The 19597-nt window shown below is 30.9% G+C and overlaps 1 protein-coding gene across 1 annotated transcript in view; it reads left to right on the top strand.

The window, feature by feature from the left end:
- The window catches only part of Syx18 (syntaxin 18), a 32817-nt gene extending 28376 nt beyond the window's left edge, over positions 1-4441 (top strand). The window contains exons 9-10 of the mRNA XM_076452217.1: positions 336-416; positions 4290-4441. Coding sequence (XP_076308332.1) covers positions 336-416; positions 4290-4385 — 177 coding nt within the window. The 3' untranslated portion in view covers positions 4386-4441. The remainder of the gene's footprint in view (positions 1-335; positions 417-4289) is intronic.
- The last annotated feature ends 15156 nt before the right edge of the window (positions 4442-19597 follow it).

Below are 19597 nucleotides of genomic sequence, written 5' to 3' on the forward strand. Positions count from 1 at the left end.
TCTTGATGCCAACTTTACTTGTGTATGATGGTAAAGTAGATTTGAATGCAACTCAGTAGAACCTCATAACAAGCACAGAAAAGGATGTCTCTTTGGAAAGATACAAGCGAGTTTTGGTTTTTATGTTTTGATATGAAACTTTGTCTTGGTTGCCCAAGATCTATGTTCCAAATCCACATCACTACTTGAACAGTATAATTCCTTGTGGTAGAATTCTAGGAACTTGCAGTAGCTGTATGCTGTGTTTACCTAGCTATTATTTTTTTGCCCAGTATAAAATAAAATACAAACATGTTAACAAAATTGAGCTTCTAATTATTATTTTCACAAAAAAGGAGAGTGACGCCAACAGAATAGCAGAGACTGTAGCTGGGACAACAGAGAATATCATAGAAGGAAACGAGGAGCTTCGAGAGGTAAATCTGAAGAACTTATTTCTATGTTTTACTGTGTTAAGCAGGTTTGATCATTCTCCAACAAAACATCTTCCAATAGTTCTGAAAATAAAACTTTCTCATTTTTTTAGATATCATGGTTGTCCACTTTTAGTCAGTCATGTTTTAGGAGAATTTTATGATGCAGTTTTAGCTATTAAATGATAGTAATCAAATCTATGGGTTACAAGTACAAATCCTTGTCACACTGAACATGCTTGTCCTTCAGCCATGGAGTGTCATAATGTGACATGTAATCTTACTATTCATTGGTAAAAGAGTAGCCCAAGGGTTGGCAGTGGGTGTTGCTGACTGGCTGCCTTCCCTCACTACTAAATTAAGGACTGTTAGTGCAAATAACCCTTATGTAGCCTTGTACAAAATTTCAAACAAACCAAATCAAGTAACCACATGAAGATGCTTGTAAATGAAGTAATTACAAAAAGTAGTATTTAGAGAATAATACATAACTGTCAAAAGTTGAATCTCTTCTGCATGGTGTGAAATGTCCATCAAAAGATGTTTAAAATGATATCTTGCTTGCATCTTCTCTTTTCATTTATTAGGATATTGTATGTGGATGAAGTTTGATGCTAAGCACATATCAAGTGGATGTTAGTGTGAGTTCATTGTTTGAGTGACAAAGTCTGAGAACAGTTTCTTGGCTTTCTCAAATTGGACAATTTAAGCATTTTGTGTCTTTCAATTGCTATGAAATATTTTAATGTGAATGAAGGTTTTGACATTAAAAACTATATTAGTCAGTCTTTTGTTGTCATGGCAGGAAGGTTTGACAAAGATAATGTTTTAATACATCAAAGGTCACAAAGTCTATATCCTTATGTCAGTCTCATTAGTTGAATGTAGCACTACTGGATGTATTTTTTGGTTAATGATGTTAGTTGGTTATTAGAGGCTATTTATGCTTGACAGTCACCACCAGGCTTATGCTATCACTGTTGTGGTCACATGGTAAAGATGTCAACAACAAGATGGGCTTTACAAACTATATATTTCTTTTTAGCCATTGTTGAAATTCTTAAGGGTCTGTTTTCTGTAAATTGTTTATTGCCTTTTTATGCTAAACATGAAATTTGGTATCATAAGAATGACCTGAATCACCTTTTAAATAAGTATCAATCCAGATGGATCTTGTAGAACCACACTGAAAAATCAGCTGATTCTCTCAACAGTGTTTGGAAACAGGAATAAGTCTTTCTGAGCATTACCATTAGGAGAGATTAACTTCTCAACTGAAGAAATGTCATCTTATTACAGAGAATGTAAGTTTGGTAGTGAATGAGTTGTCCAGTAACCTGGAGGAAATGGACACAAAACTTTGTGTGCACTTTCTACATAGTGCAAAGCCAAGGATGGAAATGTTATCTATAGGAGTCACTCAGGAGATGGGTACAGAAATGTTATATTAGTTTCTAAGGTCATTTGTAATTCATCAAGAGTTATATTAGATATGGATAAAGAAAAAACACAAAGACATTTTATTTTTCTGATGTTGATGTTAAATATAAAGAGAGAGGACTTCATGTTTTCACTGTAAAGGACTATAAAGCAACTGTTTGGGAAAGGTAAATGTACTTGTGTTGGAAAATAGTCATTAAAATCCCAAGATTCCTTCAGACTTTTGCAGATTTTGAAGAAGATTGGCTGCTAATTGACAAAGTAATGAAATCTTTGGAAAAACTTGTTTGTGGCAATTCTCATTTAACCCTATGGCCTTTGGTTCCATTTTTAAATTCCTTTCTGTGTATTATTATCTGTGTATGTCAATGATATTAACCTTATGATGAATGTTAAAATTTGGAGTTTTGTGGTTTATGTTTGATGTAGACTGTTGTAAGTATTTGTTTGAAAGATTTCCTTTGAAACACAGTAATTAAAACTTAAATATCACAAGATTTCAAATTTTAACAGGTCTGCATAATTAAACTTCATAACAGCTATGCAGATTTTTTAAAATAATCATTTTCTTTATCACACAAGGATTTGTTACAAATCAAGAAAAGGAAAACTTACATGGATCAAATTATTATTTCATTTACTATGACGAACATTTTTTCTTACTATGTTTGGGGTCTAGAAAAAGACGTATGTCACAGTTGGTCTAGAGAAATCTATAGTCAGTGGTTGTTGTCAATATTTTAAGCATGACAAATTACGACCCAATTTCAATGAAACTGATTCACATATGTAATAGTACATATGATGTTTTGTGATAAGTTTGTATGTGATGGAGATAAATGAGTGATGAATATCATTTTTGGATTCAGCATACAGGATCCGTAGAACATGTAAAAACTTCAAGACAATAAAACCACTGCAGACCTGTGTTATTGTTCTTTTATTGTCTTGCTTAATTAGCTTTCAACTTTTTTCTACAGATTACAAATTGGGATTTGATTCCCATGTTGTACTTAGTGCAGGCACACATTGTTGAAAAATGAACAGATATGTTCAGTCACAGAGTGAGAACTTGTAGAATACAGAATTTAATCATTATGGTGTATTTGTATTATATTGTATTTATCAGTTTAACTAGTTAGTAGGACATACATTGTTTAATTTTCCTTTCACATATTTTATATTGTATATAGAGCTGCAGTGAAGAAATATAAAAAATATTCTATAATTTGAATGACTAGGTAATTTGAGAACATACATGAACATGTGATTAATAGTATAACAAATGTGACTTGTAAATATGTTTCAAAAATACATAAAGTTTAATGTTATTACATAAGAATCATGCTACTTTACATATCAGTTTCTACCTTGTGAAGAAAAAATTCTGTACTTAAAATGAGCCCCAAATTCTATTGATTCCTAGGACAAAAGTATCAAATTTGTGTTTTCTTCAGTTATAATTTAAGTAATAGTATTATGGAAACATAAAATGTTTTGCTATTTACCCTTTTGTACAAGTAAGTATTTTACATCACGAACTTCTGAAATGAAACTATTTCTTGTCATGATGTGTTTTTATGTTTATCTGTCAACAGATCAGTTAATAATTTTCAGTTTGAGATTTTTTAACATACTATATCATTGCTCTTAGTGTACTTTGATTCAACCCACTATAACTTGAAATTTACTGAATGTGCCTCTTTCTGTTCATACAGTTTGTGTTAAATACAAATAAATTCTATAAATATGCCAGTATTACTTATTTTGTGTTTTTAAATGTTATATAATGTTTATTGCCAGATGTAACATGCTGTTTGACATTTATTATGTGTCATAAGTCTTTAAATTTGCGGTATCTGTTTCTACACAAATGTGCCATGTTTCACTATTAAAAAACTAGTAAAAACACATCTGTCTGACTCACAACTTGTTTAGTTTTGATACCCAAGTGATATTTAGGACTAGTTTCTTTCTCATCTCTCTAACTTTGGTGGTGTAATAATGTTCAGAAGTCCACACACTGGCCAGAAACGAGGCTGAATGTAAAAAAACAACACCAAAACAACTCATTAGTGTAAAGGTTGTCTATAATTAGGTTTTTTTTAGCTACTGGAATTTTGATTGAAACCTATCTTTCAATGTAGAACACTAATTCATAATTTAGCACCATCCATATAATTCTTTACTATACAGAGATCATGCACACAGTCTTGTTCTTCAAAAGTAACTTGCAAAACTTGATACAGGCAAATTTGGTTTAAGTTTTTGTTTTTTTTAAGTATTTCTTCTTAATCCATTATAAATATAAGGTATTTGCTAACAACTCATGGTAAGACATGGGAAAACTGTCAAAAAAATCGAGGTTTAGGAAGTATAAAACGTTTTTAAAGTCACATGCTGTATGTGATTTTAACAAATTTCTTTATCTTCCAGGCTATGAAGAAGAATGCAGGATTCCGTGTTTGGATTCTGTTCTTCCTTTTGGTAATTTCCTTTTCACTGTTGTTCCTTGATTGGTATAACCCATAGCCATGCGTAAGTTTATATTCGTTGATGTAATATAAAATAAAATGTACACAGAATCATGTTTTCTTTAATTCAGTTTTTCTGCTTGTTTTACACAGGTTTTCTTGGCTACAGCTTCCTATTTTATGTGTGTCTGCACTTCCATTTCAGATTCCGACTTAAATGTGTTTAAAAATATTATTTACCTGCCTCTGATTTTAAATTTGAAATGGCCAAATGAAAAGAACTGTTGTAAAACCAAACAATCTTTAGTTTACATTTTCAGTTCACTTACACTTCACCTGCTTGCGTTTAATCTGTTATAAAGTATTCTTATGCGTGTGGTGACTTTTTTGACACACATAAAGTACTGAGCTCATAAGAGTTCATTTTAAATATATACATACACATCTACTCATATTCTAGCTAAAATTCAGGGTTCACCTTCCTGCATCGAACAGAGTGCAGATAGTCTATTATGTAGCTTTACATTAAAACAAATAACTAAAAGATACATTTTCAACAGTGAATTATGAGTAACAAATAATTATACTTTCAGTAATGTGACATTTACTAAGTAGTTCTGTTTTCAATAATAAAATGTATATTAAATAAAGTTATACTTTAATAATGGAACAAGAATGTTGAACAAGGTTATACTTTAATAATGGAACAAGAATGCTGAACAAGGTTATACATTAATAATGGAACAAGAATGCTAAACAAAGTTATACTTTCAATAATGGAACAAGAATGCTGAACAAGGTTATACTTTAATAATGGAACAAGAATGCTAAACAAGGTTATACTTTCAATAATGGAACAAGAATGCTGAACAAGGTTATACTTTAATAATGGAACAAGAATGCTATACAAGGTTATACTTTAATAATGGAACAAGAATGCTAAACAAGGTTATACTTTCAATAATGGAACAAGAATGCTAAACAAGGTTATACTTTCAATAATGGAACAAGAATGCTGAACAAGGTTATACTTTAATAATGGAACAAGAATGCTGAACAAGGTTATACTTTCAATAATGGAATAAGAATGCTAAACAAGGTTATACTTTCAATAATGGAACAAGAATGCTAAACAAGGTTATACTTTCAATAATGGAACAAGAATGCTAAACAAGGTTATACTTTCAATAATGGAACAAGAATGCTAAACAAGGTTATACTTTCAATAATGAAACAAGAATGTTGAACAAGGTTATACTTTCAATAATGGAACAAGAATGCTAAACAAGGTTATACTTTCAATAATGAAACAAGAATGTTGAACAAGGTTATACTTTAATAATGGAACAAGAATGCTGAACAAGGTTATACTTTCAATAATGGAACAAGAATGCTGAACAAGGTTATACTTTAATAATGGAACAAGAATGCTAAACAAGGTTATACTTTCAATAATGGAACAAGAATGCTGAACAAGGTTATACTTTAATAATGGAACAAGAATGCTAAACAAAGTTATACTTTCAATAATGGAACAAGAATGCTGAACAAGGTTATACTTTAATAATGGAACAAGAATGCTAAACAAGGTTATACTTTCAATAATGGAACAAGAATGCTGAACAAGGTTATACTTTAATAATGGAACAAGAATGCTGAACAAGGTTATACTTTAATAATGGAACAAGAATGCTAAACAAGGTTATACTTTAATAATGGAACAAGAATGCTGAACAAGGTTATACTTTAATAATGGAACAAGAATGCTAAACAAGGTTATACTTTCAATAATGGAACAAGAATGCTGAACAAGGTTATACTTTCAATAATGGAACAAGAATGCTGAACAAGGTTATACTTTCAATAATGGAACAAGAATGCTGAACAAGGTTATACTTTCAATAATGGAATAAGAATGCTAAACAAGGTTATACTTTCAATAATGGAACAAGAATGCTAAACAAGGTTATACTTTCAATAATGGAACAAGAATGCTAAACAAGGTTATACTTTCAATAATGGAACAAGAATGCTAAACAAGGTTATACTTTCAATAATGAAACAAGAATGTTGAACAAGGTTATACTTTAATAATGGAACAAGAATGCTGAACAAGGTTATACTTTCAATAATGGAACAGGAATGCTGAACACGGTTATACTTTCAATAATGGAACAAGAATGCTGAACAAGGTTATACTTTCAATAATGGAACAAGAATGCTGAACAAGGTTATACTTTCAATAATGGAACAAGAATGCTGAACAAGGTTATACTTTCAATAATGGAACAAGAATGCTGAACAAGGTTGTATGAAAGTCTGTTTTATCTGTCCTAACTCTAGTAAACATCAGGATAACAACATTCAGAATATGTGGTTTTATATTTAATCTGGTGGGATACAACATTAGAACTAACAGAGGATGGAGTGTTTTAAGTGTAAGAAAACAACCAAGACAAATAATACTGACTTTTGGCCAGTTTTTGTTTCAATGCACCTCATTTCTTAGAAATCCATTTGAATCTGTTTCACAATAAATGTAAAAAAATTATCTTTATTCGTTACACACTTTATGAATGAATGAATTTAGTTAATTTTCTGAAGAGCTTTTCAGTATCTTTGTCTTTGAATGTGAAACTTAAAATGAGGTTTTCTATACCTACAGTGGACAAAACATCCTGCTCTGCATCTTTGGGCTTAACGAGAACCAAACAGTCATTGCATAGTTAAATATGATGCTAAAGACCTTTATTTGTGTTTATGAAACAAAGTCTGCAAACAGTTAAATGTGTGGTTAAAGACCTTTATTTTTGTTTATAAAACAAACAGTCGTTGAACAGTAAAATGTAAGGTTAAATACCTTTATCTCTGTTTATAATGAACATATTTGTTAATAAGGTTTTCAGATTTTGTTTGAGAGTTTAAAATTGCAGCACATTCAGTCTTGGGCTCCTTACCTTAGGAAATACACTGAATTGTTTGAAATGGTTGAGAGGATGGTTACTAAAGTGGTACCTGTGATGAAGGAGTTGTCATATGAGGAGAGATTAAGATCTTTAAAATTGGTTTCTCTTGAAATAAGAAGAGTTTGAGGGGATCTGATTGAAGTGTTTAATATTGTGAAAGGAAATGATGATGTGAATGGATCAATATTTTTCATATTTAACAGCAAGAGTTATAGAACTAAGAGACATGAATAGGGATTTAGGTAAGATGTAAGTCATCTTAAGCAAAGAAAAGTTTATTTTCCTTACAAGGTGATTGGCCTATGGAGTGAGTTGACTTTGGATGTTGTGGAGGAAATAAATTTGAGTGAGTTTAAATGAAAGGTTGATAGATATATGAATTGTAAGGGGTGGATTTTATTTATTTTAATAGCTGTAGTTAGGCTCAGAGGATGAGATGGTCGAGATGGACAGACAGATCCCTTGTTGTATCCAAAGATTATATGATAATATGTGTAGGTTCAAGTTGATCATTGATCAAATTAATTGGAAAATATGTGTGTAATTAAACAAGTCTATAACTGTCTTAATCAGGAAGCCTGAGATTTTAATTCCCTGGTGAGACAGTGATAAACCTGTAAAATCTGGAGTTCAATTCCATGTTATGGACACTGCAGATAGCCCAATGTGGCTTTGATATAAAATAAACAGAGTAGTAGGTTTGAATTCTCATTCCATCGAATGTATTTGCTGTCTTAACCATGGGGGTATTATAATGTTCCAGTCAATTCCACTATTTGTTGGTAAAAGAGCCACCCAATGGGTGGTGTTGGTGAGTAGCTGCCTTCTCTGGTCACTAAATTATGGACACAGACAACCTTCATGCAACTTTGGACAAAATTAAAAAATAAATAATTCTATCTCCTTAAGTTTGGATCACATAACAGTAATATTTTTTTTACCTTGTGTTAAAAATGAAATTAAATTTCCTATGAATCAAGTAGTTTTTAATTTGTATTTCTTAAACACTAGAATCGGTAAATATAAACTAATTTTGGAGTGATTACTATTATATTAATTATTAAAGAAAAAGACCATTTAAAAATCTATGTTTATGGACAGCCATGTGGCATTTACACACTAGTAATAATCGTTAGATTTATCCTGTAATAATAGGGTATTGTATCAAAGAAAAGTACTATATGATATTAAGATACCTGTTCCATATTGTGTTAAAACTTAGACATTTTTATGTTGAAATGAATGTCAAAGGTTGGAATGTTAGCTTCATCAAACTAGTGTAGATATATGTTGGTGATAATTATAAGAAACAAGATACGATTCATTTCATGTTTATTTCAATTGATGCTTTTAAGGAAATATAGAAGTATTATAGTTATACTGGTTTACTAGGCCTAGCGTTGCATTGTTTACTTGCCTATGTTTGTAAACACTCTTGGAGAAGGGAGTTTTTTTTTTTTTTGAGCACTCTGTAGGTATAAATCCAAAAAACAGGGGTGTGGCACAAACAGGTAGAAGAAGAATAGTAAATGAGATGACATTCTGGTGTTTGTTCAATGGTTGTGAATAGAAGAACACAGGGCAGTATTTCTAGAACATAGGCCGGCAACAAGCAACTAATATTCACAACTCCTAAACCAACAAGAGCATGCAATGTGTCATGGGTTGCTTTGAAATGCTTTGAACACAAGTTTTGCTTTCTTTGACGATGTTGGAAACTTCGAGAAATAACCTGATGGCCGAAGGACAAACAAAATGTATTTATGACTAATGGGGAAACGATTTGAAGCAGGACTGTTATAATCGGAAGTATTTTTCTTAATTGAAGAGGAAGTTTGGGGTTACAAATCTTTTCAGCAGCGCCACCTAGTTCAAAAAGGTAAAAGTGTCTGAAGATTGTCTGAGGAACAGAAAGGACGATGCTCGAAAGTCACATGCTCAGTGACACCCACAGTAAATTCCGCATCTACTTGTATGTATTATGTATATTTGGTAGGTGAACTGTACCAGGCAGCTTGTTAAAATCAAGGACGTAAAGTTACTGTTGACACAGGTTATAAAGGATAGAATGTGACACAAGGCTGTTGAGATTACTGGCACTCGTGATAGTATTACTAGAGGCGTAAGCAGAGCGACACAACATACAAACACGTTGGACATTGCCATATTGAGTAACAAATAATTGGTTGCAGTTCGAAGAGGTTTTTCACCTACCAAAAGACAGCAAATGGAACCATTTCTGCACAAGCCGGTTGTCACAATAAAGATGTACAATGTGTAAAAGATTGGTTTCAAAATAACAACCAGAGGTCTTTCTTGGATGGGAACACCTTCTAGGTTCATCAGAGGCATTATGTTAATATGGTCATCCATGAGATGCAATCACGGATTGGAATATCTTCCATGGGGTTAGTAAAATTCAGTCAAAGGGAAAGATGAATTCTTTACTATTTAAGAACTCTCCAAAAGCACAAAATAGAGCCTTTAACAGCGTATAATAAATAATCACCAATAAGAATGTATCATTTGAGCTTTTTAAGAACCACATAACCTCATTGCATAAGGAAGGAATTAAATTATAACAGAATTGTGTCAAACAATAAATTCAAAACAAGTACTATCAACAGCTATATGTATTATTGGATTTCATATAAGACAGAAATTACAAGAACTTTATTCCACTTAATCTTTGCCCACAGGTGGCAAAAATATTTAGATTCTAGATGGCGCCTTTCCAACCATTACTGATTTATCAAAAAGAAATACCAACTTAAATCGAACCGGTAAGAATGCTGGCCACTACAACCTGTCCCTCATTTTTAGGGTATACATGATGTTTGACCAAATATATTCTACATTTAATATTATAGTTGTACAGACTGGCTTGTGTACTTAATATTATAGATTTACTTGCTGCATTGTGTATTTAGTATTATAGTTTTATTTACAACATTGTGTACTTAATATTATAGTTTTACTAACTATATTATTTTATATTTAAAATATAGTTTTACCAATGATATTGTTTATTTAATATTATACTTCTGCTTACAACATTGTATTTAATATTCTAGTTTTACAAACTACATTTTTTATTCAATATTGAAGTTGTACCGACTGTATTGTGTACTTAATATTATAGTTTTACTTACTGCATTATGCATTTAATATTATACATTTACTTACTACATTGTGTATTTAATATTATAATTTTACTTACTACACTTTGTATTTAATATTATAATTTTACTTACTACATTGTGTATTTAATATTTTAATTTTACTTACTACACTGTGTATTTAATATTATAATTTTACTTACTACATTGTGTATTTAATATTTTAATTTTACTTACTACACTGTGTATTTAATATTATAATTTTACTTACTACATTGTGTATTTAATGTTATAGTTTTACTTACTACATTGTGTATTTAATGTTATAGTTTTACTTACTACATTGTGTATTTAATATAGTTTTACTTACTACATTGTGTATTTAATGTTATAGTTTTACTTACTACATTGTGTATTTAATGTTATAGTTTTACTTACTACATTGTGTATTTAATATTATAATTTTACTTACCACACTGTGTATTTAATATTATAATTTTACTTACTACATTGTGTATTTAATATTATAATTTTACTTACTACATTGTGTATTTAATGTTATAGTTTTACTTACTACATTGTTTATTTAATGTTATAGTTTTACTTACTACATTGTGTATTTAATATAGTTTTACTTACTACATTGTGTATTTAATGTTATAGTTTTACTTACTACATTGTGTATTTAATGTTATAGTTTTACTTACTACATTGTGTATTTAATATAGTTTTACTTACTACATTGTGTATTTAATGTTATAGTTTTACTTACTACATTGTGTATTTAATGTTATAGTTTTATTTACTACATTGTGTATTTAATATTATAATTTTACTTACCACACTGTGTATTTAATATTATAATTTTACTTACTACATTGTGTATTTAATATTATAATTTTACTTACCACACTGTGTATTTAATATTATAATTTTACTTACTACATTGTGTATTTAATATTATAATTTTTCTTACTACACTGTGTATTTAATATTATAATTTTAATTACTACGTCCTGTATTTAACATTTATAGTTTTACTTACTACATTTGTACTTAATATTATAGTTTTACTTACTACATTTGTACTTATTATACTTTTACTTACTACATTGTGTATTTAATATTATAGTTTTACTTACTACATTTGTACTTATTATACTTTTACTTACTACATTGTGTATTTAATGTTATAGTTTTGCTTACTACATTTGTACTTAATATTATAGATTTACTTACTACATTTGTACTTAATATTATAGTTTTACTTACTACATTTGTACTTAATATTATAGTTTTACTTACTACATTGTGTATTTAATGTTATAGTTTTACTTACTACATTTGTACTTAATATTATAGATTTACTTACTACATTTGTACTTAATATTATAGTTTTACTTACTACATTGTGTATTTAATGTTAGAGTTATACCGACTATATTCCCAACTTTCACGTTTAAAACTTTCATCAGATTAAAATTAGTTTCTAAATAATGGATTTTTTGTCATTAGAGGAGTTAATTGACTTTCATAACATAAAAGTAAAATATTTGCATTTTGATTAGCTTATTTTAAATAATAAAGTGGTTATTATCGCAAACTGAAAAGTTCATTTTATTACGATGACAATGTTAACTATTATTCATATAATTGAATATGATCACGTGGCTGTAGATTGGTTGATGAAGACGATCTCTGTTAACTTCTCAGATATTATATGTCATAATAGTTATATTTAGGAAAATTTGGGTTAGGCAGTTAGTGACTTTACAATAAAATAAAACTTTAAAGAACACATAGGTATTTAGAATTTCAAAACCAAAAGGTTCATTGAACAATATTTTTTTTCTGGAAATATATTGGTTTAAATGATTTTGTGTATCTATCTATCTATATACAAACAGTGAACACGAAGTAGACATACGTATGTTGATCATACCCTTACCATAGAGTAAGTGGACGAGTTTAGAAATATTAATGTTTAGAAATATTAATATTTTTTTCTGGAAATATATTGCTTTAAATGATTTTGTGTATCTATCTATCTATCTATCTATATATATATATACAAACAGTGAACACGAAGTAAGACATACGTATGTTGATCATACCCTTACCATAGAGTAAGTGGACGAGTTTAGAAATATTAATGTACAAACTGCCGAGATGATGCAAAAACGAAACGAAGTGACTTTTTGTTAATCCTAAAAGTTGACACGATGTAAGAACTAAAAAAGTGGTTTTAACTTTTCATTTGTTTGTTGGATCGTTTAACAAGAAAATGGCCCGGCATGGCCAGGTGGTTAAGGCACTTGACTCGTAATCTGATAGTCGCGGGTTCGAATCTCCGTCCCATATTGTACTGCTGGGAGTCAAAGGTACATAATATATTGTCCTGCTGGGAGTCAAAGGTACATAATATATTGTGCGACTGGGAGTCAAAGCTACACAATATATTGTACTGCTGGGAATCGAACGCCGAATTTCTCCAAACACTTTCCTTCTCTCTGTGGTTTCTCTAGGCAGTAGCTACGTACACTGTTCGTATTATTTGATAGTTCTCAGAATCGAGTAGTTCGAAACCTAGGCAGTGGACTCAAAATATATAGTAATATCCATGGTTATTTATACATTCCAACTCATATTTTTGAAATACCAAGTTAAAAAAATACTCACTATTTCTAGAGTTTCACGGATTTGTATCCATTAAGTGCTAACCCTTGTTCTTAAATTCAGAGATTTCTTCATTACAATAACACTATAAATATATATCTGTTACCTTGCATCACTTATTCATGTGTATAGTAGGTTAACATTAACCTTGGAATACGTCCATGTTTACATTTTAAGGGTAAAATATAGAAACGATGAACCTAAAGATATCTGTTAGTTATATGAATTAGGGTTATGTTAATTCGAGCAGCGATATTACTTGGTAATTATATTCAAGTTGCTATTCCTATTCAAACGGATACTTCACTATTTCATCAAAATTTGTGGGGAAAGGCTACCAAGTAATTTTCTCTATAATGGAAGATGCAATTTTCAAATTCAAGACATTTATAATTTTATAACTCTTGTTTCTATTTCACTCATCTTTCCTACATGTAATTTGTAACGCATACTTGACTCTGATAAGCCTAACTTTAGATTAATGATAAGCAATGCTGTCTAAAGAACTTCACTATAAAATATATAAAAAATGAGACAATAATTAGAAATAACAATATTATACACTGTGTGCTGTTGGAACTTGCCAATAAATGGATAAACGTCAAATTTTAACAATCATTGAGTTTCTTTATAAAAGCTAATTAATTATATCGTCCATTATTGGAGAGTATTGTTTGTTTTAACATAAAGATACACAACGGGTTATCTGCGATCTCTCTAAAACAGGGGATCTAACTTCGGATTTTAACATTGCAAGTCCGCACACCTTCCGCTGACCTACCCAAGGGCGGACGATATTCATTCTAATTTATGAATCTTAAATAGAGTGGAAATTGTTTCGTTTTATTTAAAGATATGCTAAATACATCTTTTTTTAGTTTATACAAAAAGTAAGAGTTTTGAAAATATCTGATGTTTTGTAATAATAATGTTTCTGTTATCCAACATACGAAAACAGATAGTTCCGTCTTTTAATAACAGGGTTTTCACGAGCTGTAAAAACACATATACAATATTCTTAAGCCTTAGACGTAAATTTACCCTGCGAAACGAGAAACTACAAACGAGGGCCTAACGATGGTTTTTGACCTTCACTGGTGTGGGTGACGGGAACAACTAAACCAATAAGAACTGAGTTTGTCAAGACGTTATTTAAGAGATTGATAAATGTACAAGTCAGTTGTAGTTTCCACCCACAATTGCCAACAAGTTTCTACAGGCAATATATCAGCATACAACGAGGTACTGGACGTCTTAGGTCTACGTTAGCGAACCACGTTCGACGTTATGGATGTCTTGCAGAGCCCGGAAATGTTCAATCAACCGAATTACAGTTTCCACTCGAAAAAAAAACAACAAAAAAACTTAAAACCCCTTTGTAAATAATGCTTGTGGCAGAATAGTATCACGGCTGAAAGTACAAATGTCGATTTAAAACTATACTCTGTAAACAGGGCTCATAGAGTACGCCAGTAACATAAACCCTCTGTATATCAAACTCAATATTTTACTCTTAAATTTATCATATTCTATTTTAGTTACAGAAGTTTCGTTGATGAATTAGGTGCAATAGAGGTTAATAAATTACATGTAGGAAAGATGAGTGAAATAGATACAAGAGTTATAAAATTATAAATGTCTTGAATTTGAAAATTGCATCTTCCATTATAGAGAAAATTACTTGGTAGCCTTTCCCCACAAATTTTGATGAAATAGTGAAGTATCCGTTTGAATAGGAATAGCAACATGAATATAATTACCAAGTAATATCGCTGCTCGAATTAACATAACCCTAATTCATATAACTAACAGATATCTTTGGGTTCATCGTTTCTATATTTTACCCTTAAAATGTAAACATGGACGTATTCCAAGGTTAATGTTAACCTACTATACACATGAATAAGTGATGCAAGGTAACAGATATATATTTATAGTGTTATTGTAATGAAGAAATCTCTGAATTTAAGAACAAGGGTTAGCACTTAATGGATACAAATCCGTGAAACTCTAGAAATAGTGAGTATTTTTTTAACCTGGTATTTCAAAAATATGAGTTGGAATGTATAAATAACCATGGATATTACTATATATTTTGAGTCCACTGCCTAGGTTTTGAACTACTCGATTCTGAGAACTATCAAATAATACGAACAGTGTACGTAGCTACTGCCTAGAGAAACCACAGAGAGAAGGAAAGTGTTTGGAGAAATTCGGCGTTCGATTCCCAGCAGTACAATATATTGTGTAGCTTTGACTCTCAGCAGTACAATATATTATGTACTTTTCATTCCCAGCAGTACAATATATTATGTACCTTTGATTCCCAGCAGGACAATATATTATGAACCTTTGACTCCCAGCAGTACAATATGGGACGGAGATTCGAACCCGCGACCCTCAGATTACGAGTCGCACGCCTTAACACGATTGGCCAGTTAATACTCTAATATCCTAACTGTTTCAGTTGAGATAGAAACAACAGGTCTGTACAAGAGCTCTGAACTCACTCTTTTAGTTTCTGTTGTCCCTAACGTTATCAAATTATCAACTGTGCTTATATACAATAGAATCCGATAGACTTATATTTAAAATTTTAACTTTTTTTTTTAAAGCTCGATGTTCTTCAACAACCTTGTTATTTCAAGTTTCCCAAACTGGTTCTCCACTAAATTTAGTTTAGACAACCTTATGTAATTCTTCAGTTTCCTCTAATTACCTGCTACCAAGTCTATTGAAGTGAAGTCCGTCTTTAGCTTACAGTTCAATCTTGCTTTGAAAACGGACCTTACAAAAACAAAAACAACACCTATTGTGTTTGTATCCCAAATGGCTTATACCTCTATTTCAATCCCGAAACTTCTGGAGAAATTTTTCAAAGCAGAGAGCGTTTCTGACAATCTTCTTCAACAGGATTCTTTCTGATCCAAGTAAACAAAGTGTGCATATCTTTTATAATGTCCTGACAAGAAGATTGGAGTTCTAGTTTCTTAATAAAACTTTTATAAAGTAAACTTCTTCACCATCTACTTCTTTTTTCGTTACAAACAGCCAAAGGTTCAAGTCTCATAACGACTAGTGATTGGATCTCAGTGAGCTTCCATCTATAGCGCAAACATTATTTATTTTCCCTACTCTTTAAAACGAAACATTCTCAATGTTACTCTCTCCAAAGCAACCTTTGCTTCCAGACCATCTTTTTTATATTTCTAGCTGTCATATTTCTTCTTTTAAAAGATGGCCAGTCATGGCCAAGCGTGTTAAGGCGTGCGACTCGTAATCTGAAGGTCGCGGGTTCGCATCCCCGTCGCGCCAAACATTCTCGCCCTTTCAGCCACGGGGGCGTTATAATGTTTTGGTCAATCCCACTATTCGTTGGTAAAAGAGTAGCCCTAGAGTTGGCAGTGGGTGGTGATGACTAGCTGCCTTCCCTCTAGTCTTACACTGCTAAATTAGGGACGGCTGGCACAGATAGCCCTCGAGTAGCTTTGTGCGAAATTAAAAAACAAACAATCTTCTAAAAGAGCACTCTTCCAGAAATATATCTCAAAGCTATGTTCGTGCAAGCGAATTCTGGATTGTATCGTTTGAGTTTGCTCAAAGTCATAACCAAATCCATGATTTTCGAACATAATTACAGCCCATAAGTTCCACTCCAACTGTCCCTGAATGACGATTAGCCACACACCCTATAACTTTCACTGCAACTGTTCGTGAACTGCTATAAGCCCAACTGGAGTTTCACTAGTCCTTATTCTATGTTACCATTAATCTAGAGTTTCAATAGTCCTTATTCTATGTTACCAATCTGGAGTTTCAATAGTCCTTATTCTGTTGGTCTTTCTCTGTGTAAACTATTTGTGGATCATGTCTTCCCAATCTGGAGTTTCAATAGTCCTTATTTTGTGTTACCAATCTATCCACTCAATTGTTTCTTTATTTAAGTTTTATTTAAACAAGTCTTAGTTATTCCACAATTAAAGTTGTTAAAAAAGAAACAGAAACTCACTTGTTAGAAAAGAAATCTTATGATAATGATTAAATCCTCGTTATAAATCTCTCCTAAATTGAGTTTTTGTTTTATTTTAAATGATAGGACTTTAATAGAGAACCGAACAAACAATATTTTCATAACTATGTAGATATTTTTCATCTAACAACCGATCCTAACATTAGTCATTTCAAGTCGCATCATATCATTTTGTTTTTTCGAACTGTTTGTCATGTGTGTGATTACATACTTTGTTTCACACCAGACTCTTTGGTGCTCTCCAGTTTAAATTACTTGCCATATAAATAAATAATAATTTTCCTAGAGAAATTTTAATCTTTTTTTTCTTTCTTTTCCACACATTACATAAATGTTAGATTACCGCTTGTGTAAATTATTAAATACGAACATACCAGTGTAAGGATACCACAGTTGTATGGTGAATCAAATATCTCTTATTGATCACTATATATTACACAATTTATTCTGCATGCTACATTATTACCAATATAGCAAATAAAGTTTAGCTCTGCACTTTTTATGTTGTCCATTACAAATAGACTAATCTGTTGGTCTTTCTCTGTGTAAACTATTTGTGGATCATGTCTTCCCTCACTATGTATCTCGGAACGTCAATAGAAATGTTAATACTCATACCAGCCGTTCTGAGATACATTTTTATTTCAAGTGGGTTTCTCGTCATCAAGAATTACTCCCCTCATTATATCCAACTATGGTTTCAAATTAGTTTGAATCTGTTGTCTGAACATCGTAACTGTCAAAACAGTCATAACGTTTCACCACTTTTGTAAATAGAGCATTTATCATAGTATATTTTACTCAACTTGCTTTACTGTAACGTTTCACCACTGTACACTTTTGTAAATCGAGCATTTTTCATAGTATATTTTACTCATCGTGCTTTACTATAACGTTTCACCACTGTACACTTTTGTAAATCGAGCATTTTAATAGTATATTTTACTCATCTTGCTTTACTATAACGTTTCACCACTGTACACTTTTGTAAATGGAGCATTTTTCATAGTATATTTTACTCATCGTGCTTTACTATAACGTTTCACCACTGTACACATTTGTAAATCGAGCATTTTTCATAGTATATTTTACTCATCTTGCTTTACTATAACGTTTCACCACTGTACACTTTGTAAATCGAGCATTTTTCATAGTATATTTTACTCATCTTGCTTTACTATAACGTTTCACCACTGTACACTTTTGTAAATTGAGCATTTTTCATAGTATATTTTACTCATCTTGCTTTACTATAACGTTTCACCACTGTACACTTTTGTAAATTGAGCATTTTTCATAGTATATTTTACTCATCTTGCTTTACTATAACGTTTCACCACTGTACACTTTTGTAAATCGAGCATTTTTCATAGTATATTTTACTCATCGTGTTTTACTATAACGTTTCACCACTGTACACTTTTGTAAATCGAGCATTTTTCATAGTATATTTTACTCATCTTGCTTTACTATAACGTTTCACCACTGTACACTTTTGTAAATCGAGCATTTTTCATAGTATATTTTACTCATCTTGCTTTACTATAACGTTTCACCACTGTACACTTTTGTAAATCGAGCATTTTTCATAGTATATTTTACTCATCTTGCTTTACTATAACGTTTCACCACTGTACACTTTGTAAATCGAGCATTTTTCATAGTATATTTTACTCATCTTGCTTTACTATAACGTTTCACCACTGTACACTTTTGTAAATCGAGCATTTTTCATAGTATATTTTACTCATCTTGGTTTACTATAACGTTTCACCACTGTACACTTTTGTAAATCGAGCATTTTTCATAGTATATTTTACTCATCTTGTTTTACTATAACGTTTCACCACTGTACACTTTTGTAAATCGAGCATTTTTCATAGTATATTTTACTCATCTTGCTTTACTATAACGTTTCACCACTGTACACTTTTGTAAATCGAGCATTTTTCATAGTATATTTTACTCATCTTGGTTTACTATAACGTTTCACCACTGTACACTTTGTAAATCGAGCATTTTTCATAGTATATTTTACTCATCTTGCTTTACTATAACGTTTCACCACTGTACACTTTTGTAAATCGAGCATTTTTCATAGTATATTTTATTCATCTTGGTTTACTATAACGTTTCACCACTGTACACTTTTGTAAATCGAGCATTTTTCATAGTATATTTTACTCATCTTGTTTTACTATAACGTTTCACCACTGTACACTTTTGTAAATCGAGCATTTTTCATAGTATATTTTACTCATCTTGTTTTACTATAACGTTTCACCACTGTACACTTTTGTAAATCGAGCATTTTTCATAGTATATTTTACTCATCTTGTTTTACTATAACGTTTCACCACTGTACACTTTTGTAAATCGAGCATTTTTCATAGTATATTTTACTCATCTTGCTTTACTATAACGTTTCACCACTGTACACTTTTGTAAATCGAGCATTTTTCATAGTATATTTTACTCA

Source organism: Tachypleus tridentatus, chromosome 8, assembly GCF_004210375.1.
Source record: "Tachypleus tridentatus isolate NWPU-2018 chromosome 8, ASM421037v1, whole genome shotgun sequence".
In the NCBI taxonomy this organism is placed as follows: Eukaryota; Metazoa; Arthropoda; class Merostomata; order Xiphosura; family Limulidae; genus Tachypleus; species Tachypleus tridentatus.